This window comes from Oncorhynchus mykiss, unplaced genomic scaffold (assembly GCF_013265735.2).
Source record: "Oncorhynchus mykiss isolate Arlee unplaced genomic scaffold, USDA_OmykA_1.1 un_scaffold_169, whole genome shotgun sequence".
In the NCBI taxonomy this organism is placed as follows: Eukaryota; Metazoa; Chordata; class Actinopteri; order Salmoniformes; family Salmonidae; genus Oncorhynchus; species Oncorhynchus mykiss.
Window position 1 is genome coordinate 288,301 of NW_023493669.1, and position 23,132 is coordinate 311,432.

The 23,132-nt window shown below is 41.8% G+C and overlaps 1 protein-coding gene across 2 annotated transcripts; it reads left to right on the forward strand.

Annotated features, from left to right (window-relative positions):
• The first annotated feature begins 1,791 nt into the window (after positions 1–1,791).
• Positions 1,792–23,084, forward strand: LOC110517781 (sialoadhesin). 2 transcript variants are annotated; one of them, XM_036972525.1, is made up of 12 exons: positions 1,792–2,001; positions 2,436–2,480; positions 8,638–8,898; positions 9,716–9,976; positions 11,857–12,132; positions 12,506–12,649; positions 14,573–14,848; positions 15,240–15,500; positions 17,381–17,656; positions 18,041–18,283; positions 21,434–21,559; positions 22,574–23,084. In XM_036972525.1, the coding sequence occupies exons 1-12, from the start codon at positions 1,977–1,979 to the stop codon at positions 22,594–22,596; spliced, it is 2,217 nt and encodes a 738-aa protein (XP_036828420.1). In that variant the 5' UTR covers positions 1,792–1,976; the 3' UTR covers positions 22,597–23,084. The 2 variants fall into 2 exon arrangements, with proteins under 2 accessions (XP_036828420.1, XP_036828419.1); XM_036972524.1 differs by having other exon boundaries at positions 1,794–2,001; positions 12,407–12,649; positions 22,574–23,082.
• The last annotated feature ends 48 nt before the right edge of the window (positions 23,085–23,132 follow it).

Genomic DNA, 23,132 nt, shown 5'->3' on the forward strand with positions numbered 1-23,132 from the left:
TGGTTTTGAGGGTGACTAGAGAGATATACCTGCTGGAGCGTGTGCTACAGGTGGGAGATGCTATGGTGACCAGCGAGCTGAGATAAGGGGGGACTTTACCTAGCAGGGTCTTGTAGATGACATGGAGCCAGTGGGTTTGGCGACGAGTATGAAGCGAGGGCCAGCCAACGAGAGCGTACAGGTCGCAATGGTGGGTAGTATATGGGGCTTTGGTGACAAAACGGATTGCACTGAGATAGACTAAATCCAATTTGTTGAGTAGGGTATTGGAGGCTATTTTGTAAATGACATCGCCAAAGTCGAGGATTGGTAGGATGGTCAGTTTTACAAGGGTATGTTTGGCAGCATGAGTGAAGGATGCTTTGTTGCGAAATAGGAAGCCAATTCTAGATTTAACTTTGGATTGGAGATGTTTGATATGGGTCTGGAAGGAGAGTTTACAGTCTAACCAGACACCTAAGTATTTGTAGTTGTCCACGTATTCTAAGTCAGAGCCGTCCAGAGTAGTGATGTTGGACAGGCGGGCAGGTGCAGGTAGCGATCGGTTGAAGAGCATGCATTTAGTTTTACTTGTATTTAAGAGCAATTGGAGGCCACTGAAGGAGACTTGTATGGCATTGAAGCTTGCCTGGAGGGTTGTTAACACAGTGTCCAAAGAAGGGCCAGAAGTATACAGAATGGTGACGTCTGCGTAGAGGTGGATCAGAGACTCACCAGCAGCAAGAGAGACCTCATTGATGTATACAGAGAAGAGAGTCGGTCCAAGAATTTAACCCTGTGGCACCCCCATAGAGACTGCCAGAGGTCCGGACAGCAGACCCTCCAATTTGACACACTGAACTCTATCAGAGAAGTAGTTGGTGAACCAGGCGAGGCAATCATTTGAGAAACCAAGGCTGTCGAGTCTGCCGATGAGGATGTGGTGATTGACAGAGTCGAAAGCCTTGGCCAGATCAATGAATACGGCTGCACAGTAATGTTTCTTATCGATGGCGGTTAAGATATTGTTTAGGACCTTGAGCGTGGCTGAGGTGCACCCATGACCAGCTCTGAAACCAGATTGCATAGCAGAGAAGGTATGGTGAGATTCGAAATGGTCGGTAATCTGTTTGTTGACTTGGTTTTCGAAGACCTTAGAAAGGCATGGTAGGAGAGATATAGGTCTGTAGCAGTTTGGGTCAAGAGTGTCCCCCCCTTTGAAGAGGGGGATGACCGCAGCTGCTTTCCAATCTTTGGGAATCTCAGAGGTTGAACAGGCTAGTAATAGGGGTGGCAACAATTTCGGCAGATTGTCTAGCCCGGCTGATTTGTAGGGGTCCAGATTTTGCAGCTCTTTCAGAACATCAGCTGAACGGATTTGGGAGAAGGAGAAATGGGGAAGGCTTGGGCGAGTTGCTGTGGGGGGTACAGTGCTGTTGACCGGGGTAGGAGTAGCCAGGTGGAAAGCATGGCCAGCCGTAGAAAAATGCTTATTGAAATTCTCAATTATGGTGGATTTATCAGTGGTGACAGTGTTTCCTATCTTCAGTGCAGTGGGCAGCTGGGAGGAGGTGTTCTTATTCTCCATGGACTTTACAGTGTCCCAGAACTTTTTTGAGTTTGTGTTGCAGGAAGCACATTTCTGCTTGAAAAAGCTAGCCTTGGCTTTTCTAACTGCCTGTGTATAATGGTTTCTAGCTTCCCTGAACAGCTGCATATCACGGGGGCTGTTCGATGCTAATGCAGAACGCCATCAGTTGTGTTGTTACAAGGTAGGTGTTGTATACAGAAGATAGCCCTATAAGTCCATATTATGGCAAGAAAAACTCAAATAAGCATTCTTCTCTCTCTACCCCCCTTACATCACCACACGGTCTTTCACACCTCCCAGCCCTTCTCAGCAGAGAGGAAGTGGGCAGTGTGGAGGGAATAGGTGGGGTGGACAGGATATAAGTCATTAAAGAGTTTAGAGAGAGGAAGTGATAGAATACATTGAGATGGAACACACCTGTCTTCTACTCTGTGAGTAACTATATGGTTTAATACTTGTATAGTTTAATATCTGTATAGTTTAATATCTGTATAGTTTAATATCTGTATAGTTTAATATCTGTATAGTTTAATACCTGTATAGTTTAATATCTCTATAATTTAATATCTATATAGTTTAATATCTATATAGTTTAATATCTCTATAGTTTAATATCTCTATAGTTTAATATCTCTATAGTTTAATATCTCTATAGTTTAATATCTCTATAGTTTAATATCTATATAGTTTAATATGTGTATAGTTTAATATCTCTATAGTTTAATATCTCTATAGTTTAATATCTATATAGTTTAATATCTGTATTGTTTAATATCTATATAGTTTAATATCTATATAGTTTAATATCTGTGGAACAGCTCAGTGTTTACATCATGTACCGTAGTGATTTTCCTCTGTGTTTCAGTGCTGTTCAGTGCACTGGTATACTCCGGCCTCGGTCATAATGGAGGTACGTATCTATTCATTCATCACCTGCTCAATTTTCCTCCTCCTCTTATTCTCCTCTTCTCTCTCTCTCTGTTTACTCCTGCTACTCCTCTCATATCAAGTCTCTCCTTCTCTTCTCCTCCTCTTCTTCTCCTCTTCTCTCTCTCTCTCTACTCCTGCTACTCCTCTCATATCAAGTCTCTCCCTCCTCTTCTTCTCCTCTTCTTCTCCTCTTCTCTCTCTCTACTCCTGTTTCTCTTCTCATATCAAGTCTCTCCCTCCTCTTCTTCTCCTCTTCCTCTCCTCTCCTCTTCTCTCTCTCTACTCCTGTTTCTCCTCTCATATCAAGTCTCTCCCTCCTCTTCTTCTCCTCTTCCTCTCCTCTTCTCTCTCTCTCTACTCCTGCTACTCCTCTCATATCAAGTCTCTCCCTCTTCTTCTCCTCTTCTTCTCATCTCCTCTTCTCTCTCTCTCTCTACTCCTGCTACTCCTCTCATATCAAGTCTCTCCCTCCTCTTCTTCTCCTCTTATTCTCCTCTCCTCTTCTCTCTCTCTCTCTCTACTCCTGCTACTCCTCTCATATCTAGTCTGTAGTTGTGATTCTCTGTCTGGTGTTGTGATCTTGTGTGTGTGTGTTGTGTGTGTTGTGTTTCTGCAACCAGTCAGTGAGCAGTACATAGGTTACTGAGTAGCTTACGCATGAGCAGGGCCAGAAGGAAGGTCTTGTGGTCAAGCAGGTAAAGCGTTTCTCTTCTCAGTTCCCTTCTCAGTTCTCTTCTAGCTAGACAAGACAACAACAAAAAACTGCACAGGAATACAATTGGGAGGTCTGTCTCCAACAACGTAGCAGACACAAGCTAGTTGTTTCTCTCTGTGAGGTCACCTTCCTGACAACCAAAGCTTGTTGTTTTTCTCTGTGAGGTCACCTTCCTGACAACCAAAGCTTGTTGTTTCTCTCTGTGAGGTCACCTTCCTGACAACCAAAGCTAGTTGTTTTTCTCTGTGAGGTCACCTTCCTGACAACCAAAGCTAGTTGTTTCTCTCTGTGAGGTCACCTTCCTGACAACCAAAGCTAGTTGTTTCTCTCTGTGAGGTCACCTTCCTGACAACCAAAGCTTGTTGTTTCTCTCTGTGAGGTCACCTTCCTGTCAACCAAAGCTAGTTGTTTCTCTCTGTGAGGTCACCTTCCTGACAACCAAAGCTAGTTGTTTTTCTCTGTGAGGTCACCTTCCTGACAACCAAAGCTAGTTGTTTCTCTCTGTGAGGTCACCTTCCTGACAACCAAAGCTAGTTGTTTCTCTCTGTGAGGTCACCTTCCTGACAACCAAAGCTAGTTGTTTCTCTCTGTGAGGTCACCTTCCTGTCAACCAAAGCTAGTTGTTTCTCTCTGTGAGGTCATCTTCCTGACGTTCTAATTGTTTGGAGCAGATTTAGATTGTAAAATTATTTCTTTCTTTAATCTTAAATGTGATTTAAGACGGCGCCGGAGTGGATGGCTGCTGTTTTATGGGCTCTGTGCTATTTTGTTCGTTTATTTTGCATTGTTTGTAACTTATTTTATGCATAATGTTGTTGCTACCCGTCTCTTATGACCGAAAAGAGCTTCTGGAAATCAGAACAGCGATTAGTCATTTTGAACTAGACAAATCATTTTTCTTTAAATGAGTCAGACGAGATGGATTTACTCCAGACAAAACCTTTTCCTCTTCAGTAGACTGAAAAGATTTAGCATGGGTCCTCAGAGCCTCAAAAGGTTTTACAGCTGCACCATCGAGAGCATCCTGACGGGTTGCATCACTGACTGGAATGGCAACTGCTCTGCCTCCGACCGCAAGGCACTACAGAGGGGAATGCATTCAACCCGGGACATCACTGGGGCTGAGCTGCCTGCCATCCAGGACCTCTATACCAGGCGGTGTCAGAGGAAGGCCCTTAAAATTGTCAAAGACTCCAGCCACACTAGTCATAGACTGTTCTCTCTGCTACCGCATGGCAAGCTGTACCAGAGTGCCAAGTATTCAGACTCCTGAACAGCTAATCGAATGGCTACCCAGACTACTCCCTGCTGCTACCCCCTGTATATAGTCTCCACATTGACTCTGTACTGGTACCCCCTGTATATAGCCTCCACATTGACTCTGTACCGTAATACCCTGTATATAGCCTCCACATTGACTCTGTACCGTAATACCCTGTATATAGCCTCCACATTGACTCTGTACCGTAATACCCTGTATATAGCCTCCACATTGACTCTGTACTGGTACCCCCTGTATATAGCCTCCACATTGACTCTGTACCGGTACCCCCTGTATATAGCCTCCACATTGACTCTGTACTGGTACCCCCTGTATATAGCCTCCACATTGACTCTGTACTGGTACCCCCTGTATATAGCCTCCACATTGACTCTGTACCGTAATACCCTGTATATAGTCTCCACATTGACTCTGTACCGTAATACCCTGTATATAGCCTCCACATTGACTCTGTACCGTAATACCCTGTATATAGTCTCCACATTGACTCTGTACTGGTACCCCCTGTATATAGCCTCCACATTGACTCTGTACCGGTACCCCCTGTATATAGCCTCCACATTGACTCTGTACTGGTACCCCCTGTATATAGCCTCCACATTGACTCTGTACCGGTACCCCCTGTATATAGCCTCCACATTGACTCTGTACCGGTACCCCCTGTATATAGCCTCCACATTGACTCAGTACCGGTACCCCCTGTATATAGCCTCCACATTGACTCTGTACCAGTACCCCTGTATATAGTCTCCACATTGACTCAGTACCGGTACCCCCTGTGCATAGCCTCTACATTGACTCTGTACCGGTACCCCCTGTATATAGCCTCCACATTGACTCTGTACCGGTACCCCCTGTATATAGTCTCCACATTGACTCTGTACCGGTACCCCCTGTATATAGTCTCCACATTGACTCTGTACTGGTACCCCCTGTATATAGTCTCCACATTGACTCTGTACCGTAATACCCTGTATATAGTCTCCACATTGCCTCTGTACCGGTACCCCCTGTATATAGCCTCCACATTGACTCTGTACCGTAATACCCTGTATATAGCCTCCACATTGACTCTGTACCGTAACACCCTGTATATAGCCTCCACATTGACTCTGTACCGGTACCCCCTGTATATAGCCTCCACATTGACTCTGTACCAGTACCCCCTGTATATAGCCTCCACATTGACTCTGTACCGGTACCCCCTGTATATAGCCTCCACATTGACTCAGTACCGGTACCCCCTGTATATAGTCTCCACATTGACTCAGTACCGGTACCCCCTGTATATAGCCTCCACATTGACTCAGTACCGGTACCCCCTGTATATAGCCTCCACATTGACTCTGTACTGGTACCCCCTGTATATAGCCTCCACATTGACTCTGTACCGGTACCCCCTGTATATAGCCTCTACATTGACTCTGTACCAGTACCCCCTGTATATAGCCTCTACATTGACTCTGTACCGGTACCCCCTGTATATAGTCTCCACATTGACTCAGTACCGGTACCCCCTGTATATAGCCTCCACATTGACTCTGTACTGGTACCCCCTGTGCATAGCCTCTACATTGACTCTGTACCGGTACCCCCTGTATATAGTCTCCACATTGACTCAGTACCGGTACCCCCTGTATATAGCCTCCACACTGACTCTGTACCGGTACCCCCTGTATATAGTCTCCACATTGACTCTGTACTGGTACCCCCTGTATATAGCCTCCACACTGACTCTGTACCGGTACCCCCTGTATATAGTCTCCACATTGACTCTGTACTGGTACCCCCTGTATATAGCCTCCACATTGACTCTGTACCGGTACACCCTGTATATAGCCTCCACATTGACTCAGTACCGGTACCCCCTGTGCATAGCCTCTACATTGACTCTGTACCGGTACCCCCTGTATATAGCCTCCACATTGACTCTGTACCGGTACCCCCTGTATATAGCCTCCACATTGACTCTGTACCGGTACCCCCTGTATATAGCCTCCACATTGACTCTGTACCGGTACCCCCTGTATATAGCCTCCACATTGACTCTGTACCGGTACCCCCTGTATATAGCCTCCACATTGACTCTGTACCGGTACCCCCTGTATATAGCCTCCACATTGACTCTGTACTGTAACACCCTGTATATAGCCTCCACATTGACTCTGTACCGATACCCCCTGTATATAGCCTCCACATTGACTCTGTACCGGTACCCCCTGTATATAGCCTCCACATTGACTCTGTACCGGTACCCCCTGTATATAGCCTCCACATTGACTCTGTACCAGTACCCCCTGTATATAGCCTCCACATTGACTCTGTACCGGTACCCCCTCTATATAGCCTCCACATGGACTCTTTACCAGACTATTCTCTCTGTGATGACACCTGGATGTGAGTCAGTGCTTTTAGACTATTCTCTCTGTGATGACACCTGGATGTGAGTCAGTGCTTTTAGACTATTCTCTCTGTGACGTCACCTGGATGTGAGTCAGTGCTTTTAGACTATTCTCTCTGTGATGACACCTGGATGTGAGTCAGCTAGTGCTTTTAGACTATTCTCTCTGTGATGACACCTGGATGTGAGTCAGTGCTTTTAGACTATTCTCTCTGTGACGTCACCTGGATGTGAGTCAGTGCTTTTAGACTATTCTCTCTGTGATGACACCTGGATGTGAGTCAGTGCTTTTAGACTATTCTCTCTGTGATGACACCTGGATGTGAGTCAGCTAGTGCTTTTAGACTATTCTCTCTGTGATGACACCTGGATGTGAGTCAGCTAGTGCTTTTAGACTATTCTCTCTGTGATGACACCTGGATGTGAGTCAGTGCTTTTAGACTATTCTCTCTGTGATGTCACCTGGATGTGAGTCAGTGCTTTTTACAAGACTATTCTCTCTGATGACACCTGGATGTGAGTCAGTGCTTTTAGACTATTCTCTCTGTGACGTCACCTGCCTGCAGTCTCAGTCAGCCTCTTCAACAGCCAACAGTTTGAATGACTGAGTCAATGATTTGGTTTAGTTGGAAAGACTACTGTGTAACAGAGGTGGTTTGTTGAAACACGCCCCCACGTGATGACAAGTAACCTGGTCTGAGACATGATGACTTGTATTGGGTACACGAGGCTTAAGCTCAGCGGGCTAAAACAGCCATTTGCAGTGCAGGAGATCTGGGTTCAAACCAGGGTCTCATATTGAATCTGGTGTAGACTGGTAGAACTCATCAATGGGTTTCATATTGAATCTGGTGTAGACTGGTAGAACTAATCCAAGGGTCTCATATTGAATCTGGTGTAGACTGGTAGAACTAATCAAGGGTCTCATATTGAATCTGGTGTAGACTGGTAGAAGTAATCAATGGGTTTCATATTGAATCTGGTGTAGACTGGTAGAACTCATCAATGGGTTTCATATTGAATCTGGTGTAGACTGGTAGAACTAATCAATGGGTTTCATATTGAATCTGGTGTAGACTGGTAGAACTAATCAATGGGTTTCATATTGAATCTGGTGTAGACTGGTAGAACTAATCAATGGGTTTCATATTGAATCTGGTGTAGACTGGTAGAACTCATCAATGGGTTTCATATTGAATCTGGTGTAGACTGGTAGAACTAATCAATGGGTCTCATATTAAATCTGGTGTAGACTGGTAGAACTAATCAATGGGTTTCATATTGAATCTGGTGTAGACTGGTAGAACTAATCAATGGGTTTCATATTGAATCTGGTGTAGACTGGTAGAACTAATCAATGGGTGTCATATTGAATCTGGTGTAGACTGGTAGAACTCATCAATGGGTTTCATATTGAATCTGGTGTAGACTGGTAGAACTAATCAATGGGTTTCATATTGAATCTGGTGTAGACTGGTAGAACTCATCAATGGGTTTCATATTGAATCTGGTGTAGACTGGTAGAACTAATCCAAGGGTTTCATATTGAATCTGGTGTAGACTGGTAGAACTAATCAAAGAGTAACTTGGATGTGAGATTGATACAGCTCTCAGACTGACCCTTTCTCTCTCTTTCTGTCTCCCCTTCCTCTATCTCTCTCTGTCTCCCTGTCTCCCCCTCTGTCTTTCTGTCTTTCTGTGTCCCACTCCTCTCTGTCCCCCCCTCTCTCTTCCTCCAGTATCTCTGAGCGTCCATCCCAACCAATCTCAGTTCTTTGAATATGAGTCTTTAACTGTGAGCTGTGAGGTTCAGGGGAGCTCTGCTGGATGGACACTGAAGAGATACACATCGACTGGGAAGCTTTCAGCTTGTGGAAGCGACTGGGGAAAACAACAAGGTTCTTCATGCATCGTGTCACTAATACTATCAGACAGTGGAGTGTACTGGTGTGAGTCTGGGTCTGGAGAACACAGCACTGCTGTCAACATCACAGTACACGGTGTGTCCACAAATCTACTGATATTATAGTGTTTAGTGTTTAATCTGGTTTCAGATAGCTGATGTTATGTTTATATATGATGTTTATATATTATATGCAGCTGGGGCTGTGATCCTGGAGAGACCTGTTTATATATGATGTTTATATATTATATACAGCTGGAGCTGTGATCCTGGAGAGACCTGGTTATATATGATGTTTATATATTATATACAGCTGGAACTGTGATCCTGGAGAGACCTGTTTACATATGATGTTTATATATTATATACAGCCGGGGCTGTGATCCTGGAGAGACCTGTTTATATATGATGTTTATATATTATATACAGCTGGAGCTGTGATCCTGGAGAGACCTGTTTATATATGATGTTTATATATTATATACAGCTGGAGCTGTGATCCTGGAGAGACCTGTTTATATATTATCTACAGCTTGAGCTGTGATCCTGGAGAGACCTGTTTATATATTATCTACAGCTGGGGCTGTGATCCTGGAGAGACCTGTTTATATATTATCTACAGCTGGGGCTGTGATCCTGGAGAGACCTGTTTATATATGATGTTTATATATTATATACAGCTGGGGCTGTGATCCTGGAGAGACCTGTTTATATATGATGTTTATATATTAAATACAGCTGGGGCTGTATATCCTGGAGAGACCAGTTTATATATGATGTTTGTATATTATCTACAGCTGGGGCTGTGATCCTGGAGAGACCTGTTTATATATGATGTTTATATATTATATACAGCTGGGGCTGTATATCCTGGAGAGACCAGTTTATATATGATGTTTGTATATTATCTACAGCTGGGGCTGTGATCCTGGAAAGCCCTGCCCTTCCTGTGACTGAGGGACATTCTGTGACTCTGCGCTGCCGATACAGAAAGGACAAGGAAATGAATGTAACTCCCTCTGACCTCACAGCCGATTTCTACAAAGATGGATCCCTCATCAGGACTGAGACTACAGCAGAGATGACCATCCCTGCAGTATCCAAGTCAGATGAAGGACTCTACAAGTGTTCCAACTCTGAAGGAGAATCACCGGAGAGGCTGATGACTCTGACAGGTGAGGAAATAAATGTTTTTTTCACATTCCGAATAGTTCTATTTTGTTTTTGGAAATGCACATTTTAAGCCATTCAGAAGTTCAGTGCTTGCTGGCTGGGCGGCTGGCTGGCCGGCTGTCAAACTTTTCCTTAAGTTTGGGTCAGTCACAGTGGTCAGGTATTCTGCCACTGTGTACTCTCTGTTTAGGGCCAAATAGCATTCTAGTTGGTTCTGTATTTTTGTTAATTCTTTCCAGTGTGTCAAGTAATTCTCTTTTTGTTTTCTCATGATTTGATTGGGTCTAATTGTGTTGCTGTCCTGGTGCTCTGTGGGGTGTGTTTGTGAACAGAGCCCCAGGACCATCTTGCTTAGGGGACTCTTCTCCAGGTTAATCACTCCATAGGTGATGGCTTTGTTATGGAAGGTTTGGGAATCGCTTCCTTTTAGGTGGTTGTAGAATTTAACGGCTCTTTTCTGGATTTTGATAATTAGTGGGTATCGGCCTAATTCTGCCCTGCATGCATTATTTGGTGTTCTACGTTGTACACTGGGGATATTTTTGCAGAATTCTGCATGCAGAGTCTCAAATTTGGTGTTTGTCCCATTTTGTGAATTCTTGGTTGGTGAGCGGACCCCAGACCTCGCAACCATAAAGGGCAATGGGTTCTACAACTGATTCAAGTATTTTTAGCCAAATCCTAATTGGGATGTCAAATGTTATGTTCCTGTTGATGGCGTAGAATGCCCTTCTTGCAATGCCTCTCAGATCGTTCACAGCTTTGTGGAAGTTACCTGTGGCGCTGATGTTGAGGCCATGGTATGTATAGTTTTTGTGTGCTCCAGGGCAACGGTGTCTAGATGGAATTTGTATTTGTGGTCCTGGTGACTGGACCTTTTTTTTAAACACAATTATTTTGGTCTTTCTGAGATTTACTGTCAGGGCCCAGGTCTGACATAATCTGTGCAGAATATCTAGGTGCTGCTGTAGGCCCTCCTTGGTTGGTGACAGAAGCACCAGATCATCAGCAAACAGTAGACATTTGACTTCAGATTCTAGTAGGGTGAGGCCGGGTGCAGCAGACTTTTCTAGTGCCCGCGCCAATTCGTTGATATATATGTTGAAGAGGGTGGGGCTTAAGCTGCATCCCTGTCTCACCCCACGGCCCTGTGAGAAGAAATGTGTGTGGTTTTTTGCCTATTTTAACTGCACACTTGTTGTTTGTGTACATGGATTTTATAATGTCGTATGTTTTTCCCCCAACACCACTTTCCATCAATTTGTATAGCAGACCCTTATGACAAATTCAGTCGAAAGATCTTTTTAAATCAACAAAGCATGAGAAGACTTTGCCTTTGTTTTGGTTTGTTTGTTTGTCAATTAGGGTGTGCAGGGTGAATACATGGTCTGTTGTACGGTAATTTGGTAAAAAGTCCATTTGACATTTGCTCAGTACATTGTTTTCACTGAGGAAATGTACAAATCTGCTGTTAATGTGCCCTGACCTTAGAGATCCTTTTTATTTCTCTATTTGGTTAGGTCGGGGTGTGATTTGGGTGGGCATTCTAGTTTTTTCTATTTCTTTGTTGGCCTAGTGTGGTTCCCAATCAGAGGCAGCTGTTTATCGTTGTCTCTGATTGGGGATCATATTTAGGCAGCCCTTTTTCCCACCTTAGATTGTGGGATCTTTGATTTTGTTAGTTACTGTGCAGCCTTCAGAACTTTCCGTTCGTTTTTGTATATTGGTGTTTATTGGTGTTCATCTTTAAATAAACGAAGATGTTCACCTACCACACTGCACCTTGGTCCAATCCTTCTCTAAACGAACGTGACATAATGATAATGCAGAGGATTTCCCCAAGGTTGCTGTTGACGCATCTCTCTCTGTCTCTTCCTCTCAGTTCTCTCTCCTCCAGTCTCTCTGAGCGTCCGTCCCAACCGATCTCAGTTCTTTGAATATGAGTCTTTAACTGTGAGCTGTGAGGTTCAAGGGAGCTCTGCTGGATGGACACTGAAGAGATACACATCGACTGGGAAGCTTTCAGCTTGTGGAAGCGACTGGGGAAAACAACAAGGTTCTTCATGCATCGTGTCACTAATACTATCAGACAGTGGAGTGTACTGGTGTGAGTCTGGGTCTGGAGAACACAGCACTGCTGTCAACATCACAGTACACGGTATGTCCACAAATCTACTGATATTATAGTGTTTAGTGTTTAATCTGGTTTCAGATAGCTGATGTTATGTTTATATATGATGTTTATATATTATATGCAGCTGGGGCTGTGATCCTGGAGAGACCTGTTTATATATGATGTTTATATATTATATACAGCTGGAGCTGTGATCCTGGAGAGACCTGTTTATATATGATGTTTATATATTATATACAGCTGGGGCTGTGATCCTGGAGAGACCTGTTTATATATGATGTTTGTATATTATATACAGCTGGAGGTGTGATCCTGGAGAGCCCTGCCCTTCCTGTGACTGAGGGAGATTCTGTGACTCTGCGCTGCAGATATCAGGGAACTCCCTCTGACCTCACAGCCGATTTCTACAAAGATGGATCCCTCATCAGGACTGAGACTACAGCAGAGATGACCATCCCTGCAGTATCCAAGTCAGATGAAGGACTCTACAAGTGTTCCAACTCTGAAGGAGAATCACCGGAGAGGCTGATGACTCTGACAGGCGAGGAAATAAATGTTTTTTTCACATTCCAAATAGTTCTATTTTGTTTTAAGAAATGCACATTTTAAGCCATTCAGAAATTCAGTGCTGTCTGTCTGTCTGTCTGTCTGTCTGTCTGTCTGTCTGTCTGTCTGTCTGTCTGTCTGTCTGTCTGTCTGTCTGTCTGTCAAACTTTTCCTTGAGTTTGGGTCAGTCACAGTGGTCAGGTATTCTGCCACTGTGTACTCTCTGTTTAGGGCCAAATAGCATTCAAGTTGGTTCTGTATTTTGTTAATTCTTTCCAGTGTGTCAAGTAATTCTCTTTTTGTTTTCGCATGATTTGATTGGGTCTAATTGTGTTGCTGTTCTGGTGCTCTGTGTGGTGTGTTTGTGAACAGAGCCCTAGGACCATCTTGCTTAGGGGACTCTTCTCCAGGTTCATCTCTCTGTAGGTGATGGCTTTGTTATGGAAGGTTTGGGAATCGCTTCCTTTTAGGTGGTTGTAGAATTTAACAGCTCTTTTCTGGATTTTGATAAGTAGTGGGTATCGGCCTAATTCTGCTCTGCATGTATTATTTGGTGTTCTACATTGTACACTGGGGATATTTTTGCAGAATTCTGCGTGCAGAGTCTCAATTTGGTGCTTGTCCCATTTTGTGAATTCTTGGTTGGTGAGCGGACCCCAGACCTCACAACCATAAAGGGCAATGGGCTCTATGACTGATTAAAGTATTTTTAGCCAGATCCTAATTGGTATGTCAAATGTTATGTTCCTGTTGATGGCATAGAATGCCCTTCTTGCCTTGTCTCTCAGATCGCTCACAGCTTTGTTGAAGTTACCTGTGGCGCTGATGTTTAGTCCAAGGTATGTATAGTTTTTGTGTGCTCCAGCGCGACGGTGTCTAGATGGAATTTGTATTTGTGGTCCTGGTGACAGAACCTTTTTTTGAAAATATATTTTTTTTGTCTTACTTAGATTTACTGTCAGGGCCCAGGTCTGACAGAATCTGTGCAGAAGATCTAGGTGCTGCTGTAGGCCCTCCTTGGTTGGTGACAGAAGCACCAGATCATCAGCAAACAGTAGACATTTTACTTCAGATTCTAGTAGGGTGAGGCCGGGTGCAGCAGACTTTTCTAGTGCCCGCGCCAATTCGTTGAAATATATGTTGAAGAGGGTGGGGCTTAAGCTGCATCTCTGTCTAACCCCACGGCCCTGTGAGAAGAAATGTGTGTGGTTTTTTGCCTATTTTAACTGCACACTTGTTGTTTGTGTACATGGATTTTATAATGTCGTATGTTTTTCCCCCAACACCACTTTCCATCAATTTGTATGGCAGACCCTCATGCCAAATTGAGTCAAAGGCTTTTTTTTTAAATCAACAAAGCATGAGAAGACTTTGTTTTGGTTTGTTTGTTTGTCAATTAAGGTGTGCAGGGTGAATACATGGTCTGTTGTACGGTAATTTGGTAAAAAGTCCATTTGACATTTGCTCAGTACATTGTTTTCACTGAGGAAATGTACAAATCTGCTGTTAATGTGCCCTGACCTTAGAGATCCTTTTTATTTCTCTATTTGGTTAGGTCGGGGTGTGATTTGGGTGGGCATTCTAGTTTTTTTCTATTTCTTTGTTGGCCTAGTGTGGTTCCCAATCAGAGGCAGCTGTTTATTGTTGTCTCTGATTGGGGATCATATTTAGGCAGCCCTTTTTCCCACCTTAGATTGTGGGATCTTTGATTTTGTTAGTTACTGTGCAGCCTTCAGAACTTTCCGTTCGTTTTGGTATATTGGTGTTTATTGGTGTTCATCTTTAAATAAACGAAGATGTTCACCTACCACACTGCACCTTGGTCCAATCCTTCTCTAAACGAACGTGACATAATGATAATGCAGAGGATTTCCCCAAGGTTGCTGTTGACGCATCTCTCTCTGTCTCTTTCTCTCAGTTCTCTCTCCTCCAGTCTCTCTGAGCGTCCGTCCCAACCGATCTCAGTTCTTTGAATATGAGTCTTTAACTGTGAGCTGTGAGGTTCAGGGGAGCTCTGCTGGATGGACACTGAAGAGATACACATCGACTGGGAAGCTTTCAGCTTGTGGAAGCGACTGGGGAAAACAACAAGGTTCTTCATGCATCGTGTCACTAATACTATCAGACAGTGGAGTGTACTGGTGTGAGTCTGGGTCTGGAGAACACAGCACTGCTGTCAACATCACAGTACACGGTATGTCCACAAATCTACTGATATTATAGTGTTTAGTGTTTAATCTGGTTTCAGATAGCTGATGTTATGTTTATATATGATGTTTATATATTATATACAGCTGGGGCTGTGATCCTGGAGAGCCCTGTTTATATATGATGTTTATATATTATATACAGCTGGGGCTGTGATCCTGGAGAGACCTGTTTATATATGATGTTTATATATTATATACAGCTGGGGCTGTGATCCTGGAGAGACCTGTTTATATATGATGTTTATATATTAAATACAGCTGGGGCTGTATATCCTGGAGAGACCAGTTTATATATGATGTTTGTATATTATCTACAGCTGGGGCTGTGATCCTGGAGAGACCTGTTTATATATGATGTTTATATATTATATACAGCTGGGGCTGTGATCCTGGAAAGCCCTGCCCTTCCTGTGACTGAGGGACATTCTGTGACTCTGCGCTGCCGATACAGAAAGGACAAGGAAATGAATGTAACTCCCTCTGACCTCACAGCCGATTTCTACAAAGATGGATCCCTCATCAGGACTGAGACTACAGCAGAGATGACCATCCCTGCAGTATCCAAGTCAGATGAAGGACTCTACAAGTGTTCCAACTCTGAAGGAGAATCACCGGAGAGGCTGATGACTCTGACAGGTGAGGAAATAAATGTTTTTTTCACATTCCGAATAGTTCTATTTTGTTTTTGGAAATGCACATTTTAAGCCATTCAGAAGTTCAGTGCTTGCTGGCTGGGCGGCTGGCTGGCCGGCTGTCAAACTTTTCCTTGAGTTTGGGTCAGTCACAGTGGTCAGGTATTCTGCCACTGTGTACTCTCTGTTTAGGGCCAAATAGCATTCAAGTTGGTTCTGTATTTTTGTTAATTCTTTCCAGTGTGTCAAGTAATTCTCTTTTTGTTTTCTCATGATTTGGTTGGGTCTAATTGTGTTGCTGTTCTGGTGCTCTGTGTGGTGTGTTTGTGAACAGAGCCCCAGGACCATCTTGCTTAGGGGACTCTTCTCCAGGTTAATCACTCCATAGGTGATGGCTTTGTTATGGAAGGTTTGGGAATCGCTTCCTTTTAGGTGGTTGTAGAATTTAACGGCTCTTTTCTGGATTTTGATAATTAGTGGGTATCGGCCTAATTCTGCCCTGCATGCATTATTTGGTGTTCTACGTTGTACACTGGGGATATTTTTGCAGAATTCTGCATGCAGAGTCTCAAATTTGGTGTTTGTCCCATTTTGTGAATTCTTGGTTGGTGAGCGGACCCCAGACCTCGCAACCATAAAGGGCAATGGGTTCTACAACTGATTCAAGTATTTTTAGCCAAATCCTAATTGGGATGTCAAATGTTATGTTCCTGTTGATGGCGTAGAATGCCCTTCTTGCAATGCCTCTCAGATCGTTCACAGCTTTGTGGAAGTTACCTGTGGCGCTGATGTTCAGGCCATGGTATGTATAGTTTTTGTGTGCTCCAGGTCAACGGTGTCTAGATGGAATTTGTATTTGTGGTCCTGGTGACTGGACCTTTTTTTTAAACACAATTATTTTGGTCTTTCTGAGATTTACTGTCAGGGCCCAGGTCTGACATAATCTGTGCAGAATATCTAGGTGCTGCTGTAGGCCCTCCTTGGTTGGTGACAGAAGCACCAGATCATCAGCAAACAGTAGACATTTGACTTCAGATTCTAGTAGGGTGAGGCCGGGTGCAGCAGACTTTTCTAGTGCCCGCGCCAATTCGTTGATATATATGTTGAAGAGGGTGGGGCTTAAGCTGCATCCCTGTCTCACCCCACGGCCCTGTGAGAAGAAATGTGTGTGGTTTTTTGCCTATTTTAACTGCACACTTGTTGTTTGTGTACATGGATTTTATAATGTCGTATGTTTTTCCCCCAACACCACTTTCCATCAATTTGTATAGCAGACCCTTATGACAAATTCAGTCGAAAGATCTTTTTAAATCAACAAAGCATGAGAAGACTTTGCCTTTGTTTTGGTTTGTTTGTTTGTCAATTAGGGTGTGCAGGGTGAATACATGGTCTGTTGTACGGTAATTTGGTAAAAAGTCCATTTGACATTTGCTCAGTACATTGTTTTCACTGAGGAAATGTACAAATCTGCTGTTAATGTGCCCTGACCTTAGAGATCCTTTTTATTTCTCTATTTGGTTAGGTCGGGGTGTGATTTGGGTGGGCATTCTAGTTTTTTCTATTTCTTTGTTGGCCTAGTGTGGTTCCCAATCAGAGGCAGCTGTTTATCGTTGTCTCTGATTGGGGATCATATTTAGGCAGCCCTTTTTCCCACCTTAGATTGTGGGATCTTTGATTTTGTTAGTTACTGTGCAGCCTTCAGAACTTGCCGTTCGTTTTTGTATATTGGTGTTTATTGGTGTTCATCTTTAAATAAATGAAGATGTTCACCTACCACACTGCACCTTGGTCCAATCCTTCTCTAAACGAACGTGACATAATGATAATGCAGAGGATTTCCCCAAGGTTGCTGTTGACGCATCTCTCTCTGTCTCTTCCTCTCAGTTCTCTCTCCTCCAGTCTCTCTGAGCGTCCGTCCCAACCGATCTCAGTTCTTTGAATATGAGTCTTTAACTGTGAGCTGTGAGGTTCAGGGGAGCTCTGCTGGATGGACACTGAAGAGATACACATCGACTGGGAAGCTTTCAGCTTGTGGAAGCGACTGGGGAAAACAACAAGGTTCTTCATGCATCGTGTCACTAATACTATCAGACAGTGGAGTGTACTGGTGTGAGTCTGGGTCTGGAGAACACAGCACTGCTGTCAACATCACAGTACACGGTATGTCCACAAATCTACTGATATTATAGTGTTTAGTGTTTAATCTGGTTTCAGATAGCTGATGTTATGTTTATATATGATGTTTATATATTATATACAGCTGGGGCTGTGATCCTGGAGAGACCTGTTTATATATGTTTATATATTATATACAGCTGGTGCTGTGATCCTGGAGAGCCCTGTTTATATATGATGTTTATATATTATATACAGCTGGGGCTGTGGTCCTGGAGAAACCTGTTTATATATGATGTTTATATATTATATACACCTGGAGCTGTGATCCTGGAGAGACCTGTTTATATATGATGTTTATATATTATATACACCTGGAGCTGTGATCCTGGAGAGACCTGTTTATACATGTTTATATATTATATACAGCTGGAGGTGTGATCCTGGAGAGCCCTGCCCTTCCTGTGACTGAGGGACATTCTGTGACTCTGCGCTGCAGATATCAGGGAACTCCCTCTGACCTCACAGCCGATTTCTACAAAGATGGATCCCTCGTCAGGACCGAGACTACGGGAGAGATGACCATCCCTGCAGTATCCAGGTCAGACGAAGGACTCTACAAGTGTTCCAACTCTGAAGGAGAATCACCGGAGAGACGGATGACTCTGACAGGTGTGAATTAAATCCCTCTTTGTACCATTAAGTTGATGCCTACGGTAAATACATCCATTAAACCTACGGTAAATACATCCATTAAGATGAAGCCTACGGTAAATACATCCATTAAACCTACGGTAAATACATCCATTAAACCTACGGTAAATACATCCATTAAACCTACGGTAAATACATCCATTAAACCTACAGTAAATACATCCATTAAACCTACGGTAAATACATCCATTAAACCTACGGTAAATACATCCATTAAGTTGAAACCTACGGTAAATACATCCATTAAACCTACGGTAAATACATCCATTAAACCTACAGTAAATACATCCATTAAGTTGAAACCTACGGTAAATACATCCATTAAACCTACGGTAAATACATCCATTAAGTTGAAACCTACGGTAAATACATCCATTAAACCTACAGTAAATACATCCATTAAGTTGATGCCTACGGTAAATACATCCATTAAGTTGAAACCTACAGTAAATACATCCATTAAACCTACGGTAAATACATCCATTAAGTTGAAACCTACGGTAAATACATCCATTAAACCTACGGTAAATACATCCATTAAACCTACGGTAAATACATCCATTAAACCTACGGTAAATACATCCATTAAGTTGAAACCTACGGTAAATACATCCATTAAGTTGAAACCTACGGTAAATACATCCATTAAACCTACGTTAAATACATCCATTAAGTTGAAACCTACGGTAAATACATCCATTAAGTTGAAACCTACGGTAAATACATCCATTAAACCTACGGTAAATACATCCATTAAGTTGAAACCTACGGTAAATACATTCATTAAACCTATGGTAAATACATCCATTAAACCTACGGTAAATACATCCATTAAGTTGAAACCTACGGTAAATACATTCATTAAACCTACGGTAAATACATCCATTAAACCTACGGTAAATACATCCATTAAACCTATGGTAAATACATCCATTAAACCTACGGTAAATACATCCATTAAACCTACGGTAAATACATCCATTAAGATGAAGCCTACGGTAAATACATCCATTAAACCTACAGTAAATACATCCACTAAACCTACGGTAAATACATCCATTAAACCTACAGTAAATACATCCATTAAACCTACGGTAAATACATCCATTAAACCTACGGTAAATACATCCATTAAACCTACGGTAAATACATCCATTAAACCTACGGTAAATACATCAATTAAACCTACGGTAAATACATCCATTAAACCTACGGTAAATACATCCATTAAACCTACGGTAAATACATCCATTAAACCTACGGTAAATACATCCATTAAGATGAAGCCTACGGTAAATACATCCATTAAACCTACGGTAAATACATCCATTAAACCTACGGTAAATACATCCATTAAACCTACGGTAAATACATCAATTAAACCTACGGTAAATACATCCATTAAACCTACGGTAAATACATCCATTAAGATGAAGCCTACGGTAAATACATCCATTAAACCTACGGTAAATACATCCATTAAACCTACGGTAAATACATCCATTAAACCTACGGTAAATACATCCATTAAGATGAAGCCTACGGTAAATAGATCCATTAAACCTACGGTAAATACATCAATTAAACCTACGGTAAATACATCCATTAAACCTACGGTAAATACATCCATTAAGATGAAGCCTACGGTAAATACATCCATTAAACCTACGGTAAATACATCCATTAAACCTACGGTAAATACATCCATTAAACCTACGGTAAATACATCCAGTAAACCTACGGTAAATACATCCATTAAACCTACGGTAAATACATCCATTAAACCTATGGTAAATGCATCCATTAAGTTGAAACCTACGGTAAATACATCCATTAAACCTACGGTAAATACATCCATTAAACCTACGGTAAATACATCCATTAAACCTACGGTAAATACATCCATTAAACCTACGGTAAATACATCCATTAAACCTACAGTAAATACATCCATTAAACCTACGGTAAATACATCCATTAAGTTGAAACCTACGGTAAATACATCCATTAAACCTACGGTAAATACATCCATTAAACCTACAGTAAATACATCCATTAAACCTACGGTAAATACATCCATTAAGTTGAAACCTACAGTAAATACATCCATTAAGTTGAAACCTACGGTAAATACATCCATTAAGTTGAAACCTACGGTAAATACATCCATTAAAGCTACGGTAAATACATCCATTAAGTTGAAACCTACGGTAAATACATCCATTAAGTTGAAACCTACGGTAAATACATCCATTAAACCTACAGTAAATACATCCATTAAGTTGAAACCTACGGTAAATACATCCATTAAGTTGAAACCTACAGTAAATACATCCATTAAACCTACGGTAAATACATCCATTAAGTTGAAACCTACGGTAAATACATCCATTAACCCTACGGTAAATACATCCATTAAACCTACGGTAAATACATCCATTAAGTTGAAACCTACGGTAAATACATCCATTAAACCTACAGTAAATACATCCATTAAACCTACGGTAAATACATCCATTAAACCTACGGTAAATACATCCATTAAACCTATGGTAAATACATCCATTAAACCTACGGTAAATACATCCATTAAACCTACGGTAAATACATCCATTAAACCTATGGTAAATACATCCATTAAACCTACGGTAAATACATCCATTAAACCTACGGTAAATACATCCATTAAACCTACGGTAAATACATCCATTAAACCTACGGTAAATACATCCATTAAACCTACGGTAAATACATCCATTAAACCTACAGTAAATACATCCATTAAACCTACGGTAAATACATCCATTAAGTTGAAACCTACAGTAAATACATCCATTAAACCTACAGTAAATACATCCATTAAACCTACGGTAAATACATCCATTAAGTTGAAACCTACAGTAAATACATCCATTAACCCTACGGTAAATACATCCATTAAACCTACAGTAAATACATCCATTAACCCTACGTAAATACATCCATTAAGTTGTATTTTGCAGTAACAAATATATTCATTTCAGGGGGGAAAAAATCCTTCAGTTAAAATGTGTGTATTAGTGTGTATGAAAGATTTTGTCAACTTTCTCCCCTGTCTCCAACCCCAAGACCCCACTACAGTGCCGGTGTTGTCCATGTCTCTGCCCAGGCTGCTGGGTAGTCTACTGGTGGTGTGTCCCTACCTGCTGGTGACCGTCATACTGCTGGTGAAAGGCAACAGACGTAGGGCTCAAGGTAAGAACCTGAGTTCATACATTCCACTGGCTCCAACAACCTGTTGTCCAAATACATTATAACGGGGTCACAACGCTGAACCATGTCTTAGTGTTGATTACTGTAGCTCTGATTGATCCATGATTTAAAGAGTTGACAACTAGCTCTGATTGAACCATGTCTTAGTGTTGATTACTGTAGCTCTGATTGAACCATGATTTAGTGTTGATCACTGTATCTCTGATTGAACCATGTCTTAGTGTTGATCACTGTATCTCTGACTGAACCATGTCTTAGTGTTGATCACTGTATCTCTGATTGAACCATGTTGTAATGTGTTGATTACTGTAGCTCTGATTGAACCATGTCTTAGTGTTGATTACTAGCTCTGATTGAACCATGTTGTAAAGAGTTGATAACTAGCTCTGATTGAACCATGATTTAAAGAGTTGATAACTAGCTCTGATTGAACCATGTTGTAAAGAGTTGACAACTAGCTCTGATTGAACCGTGATTTAAAGAGTTGATAACTAGCTCTGATTGAACCATGTTGTAAAGAGTTGACAACTAGCTCTGATTGAACCATGATTTAAAGAGTTGATAACTAGCTCTGATTGAACCATGTTGTAAAGAGTTGACAACTAGCTCTGATTGAACCATGTTGTAAAGAGTTGACAACTAGCTCTGATTGAACCATGATTTAAAGAGTTGACAACTAGCTTGACAAGTAGCTCTGATTGAACCATGTTTAAAGTGTTGATAACTGTATCTCTGATTGAACCATGTTGTAGAGTGTTGATAACTGTATCTCTGATTGAACCATGTTAAAGTGTTGATAACTGGAGCTCTGATTGAACCATGTTGATTGACAGGTGTTTAAGGGGTTAAACCCTACCGATTCTATGTAATACTGTATATCTCTAAGTAACTAAACACCGTATTTCTGTGTGATTGACAGGTGACTAACCCTACTGATTCTATGAAATACTGTATATCTCTAAATAACTAAACACAGTATTTCCGTGTGATTGACAGGTGACCGTTTTGAAGAACAGTGAGGCTGAGAAACACCTGATCACCATGACAACACTCAGAATGGAACACACAACATTCTAATTCTGGACCTGTGATTTACACCCAAAACATGTATTCTTCTCCTGGCCCATAGTGGCATTTAAAAAATAAAATAAAATGAAACGATTTATTTAACTGCTTTGATGTATTTGTCTTATTTTAAGCTGTTTCAATATATGTTGTGTTGTATAATTCATTCAGCAGCAGTCCTTTTAAATGGGTAATCTGCAGATCAAAAATACAAAACCACCCAGCCACTGTTTTGGTAAACAGCTGTGTAACCTATACAGCCGACGTGTGTTTTTGTTCATGACATTGATATGAATACGACTATCTGAGAATATAACTGAATGATTTGAATATACAAGTAATATAGGCCTCGTGTTTTTTATTTTTCAATTTAACATCTAGATACTATCTGACATTTTGTAACATAAATTAATTTCCTCATTCCTGTATGAATAAACATCAAAACCACTAGCTGGCTCTCTTTCTCCGTGCTTCCATAACCAACTAAACT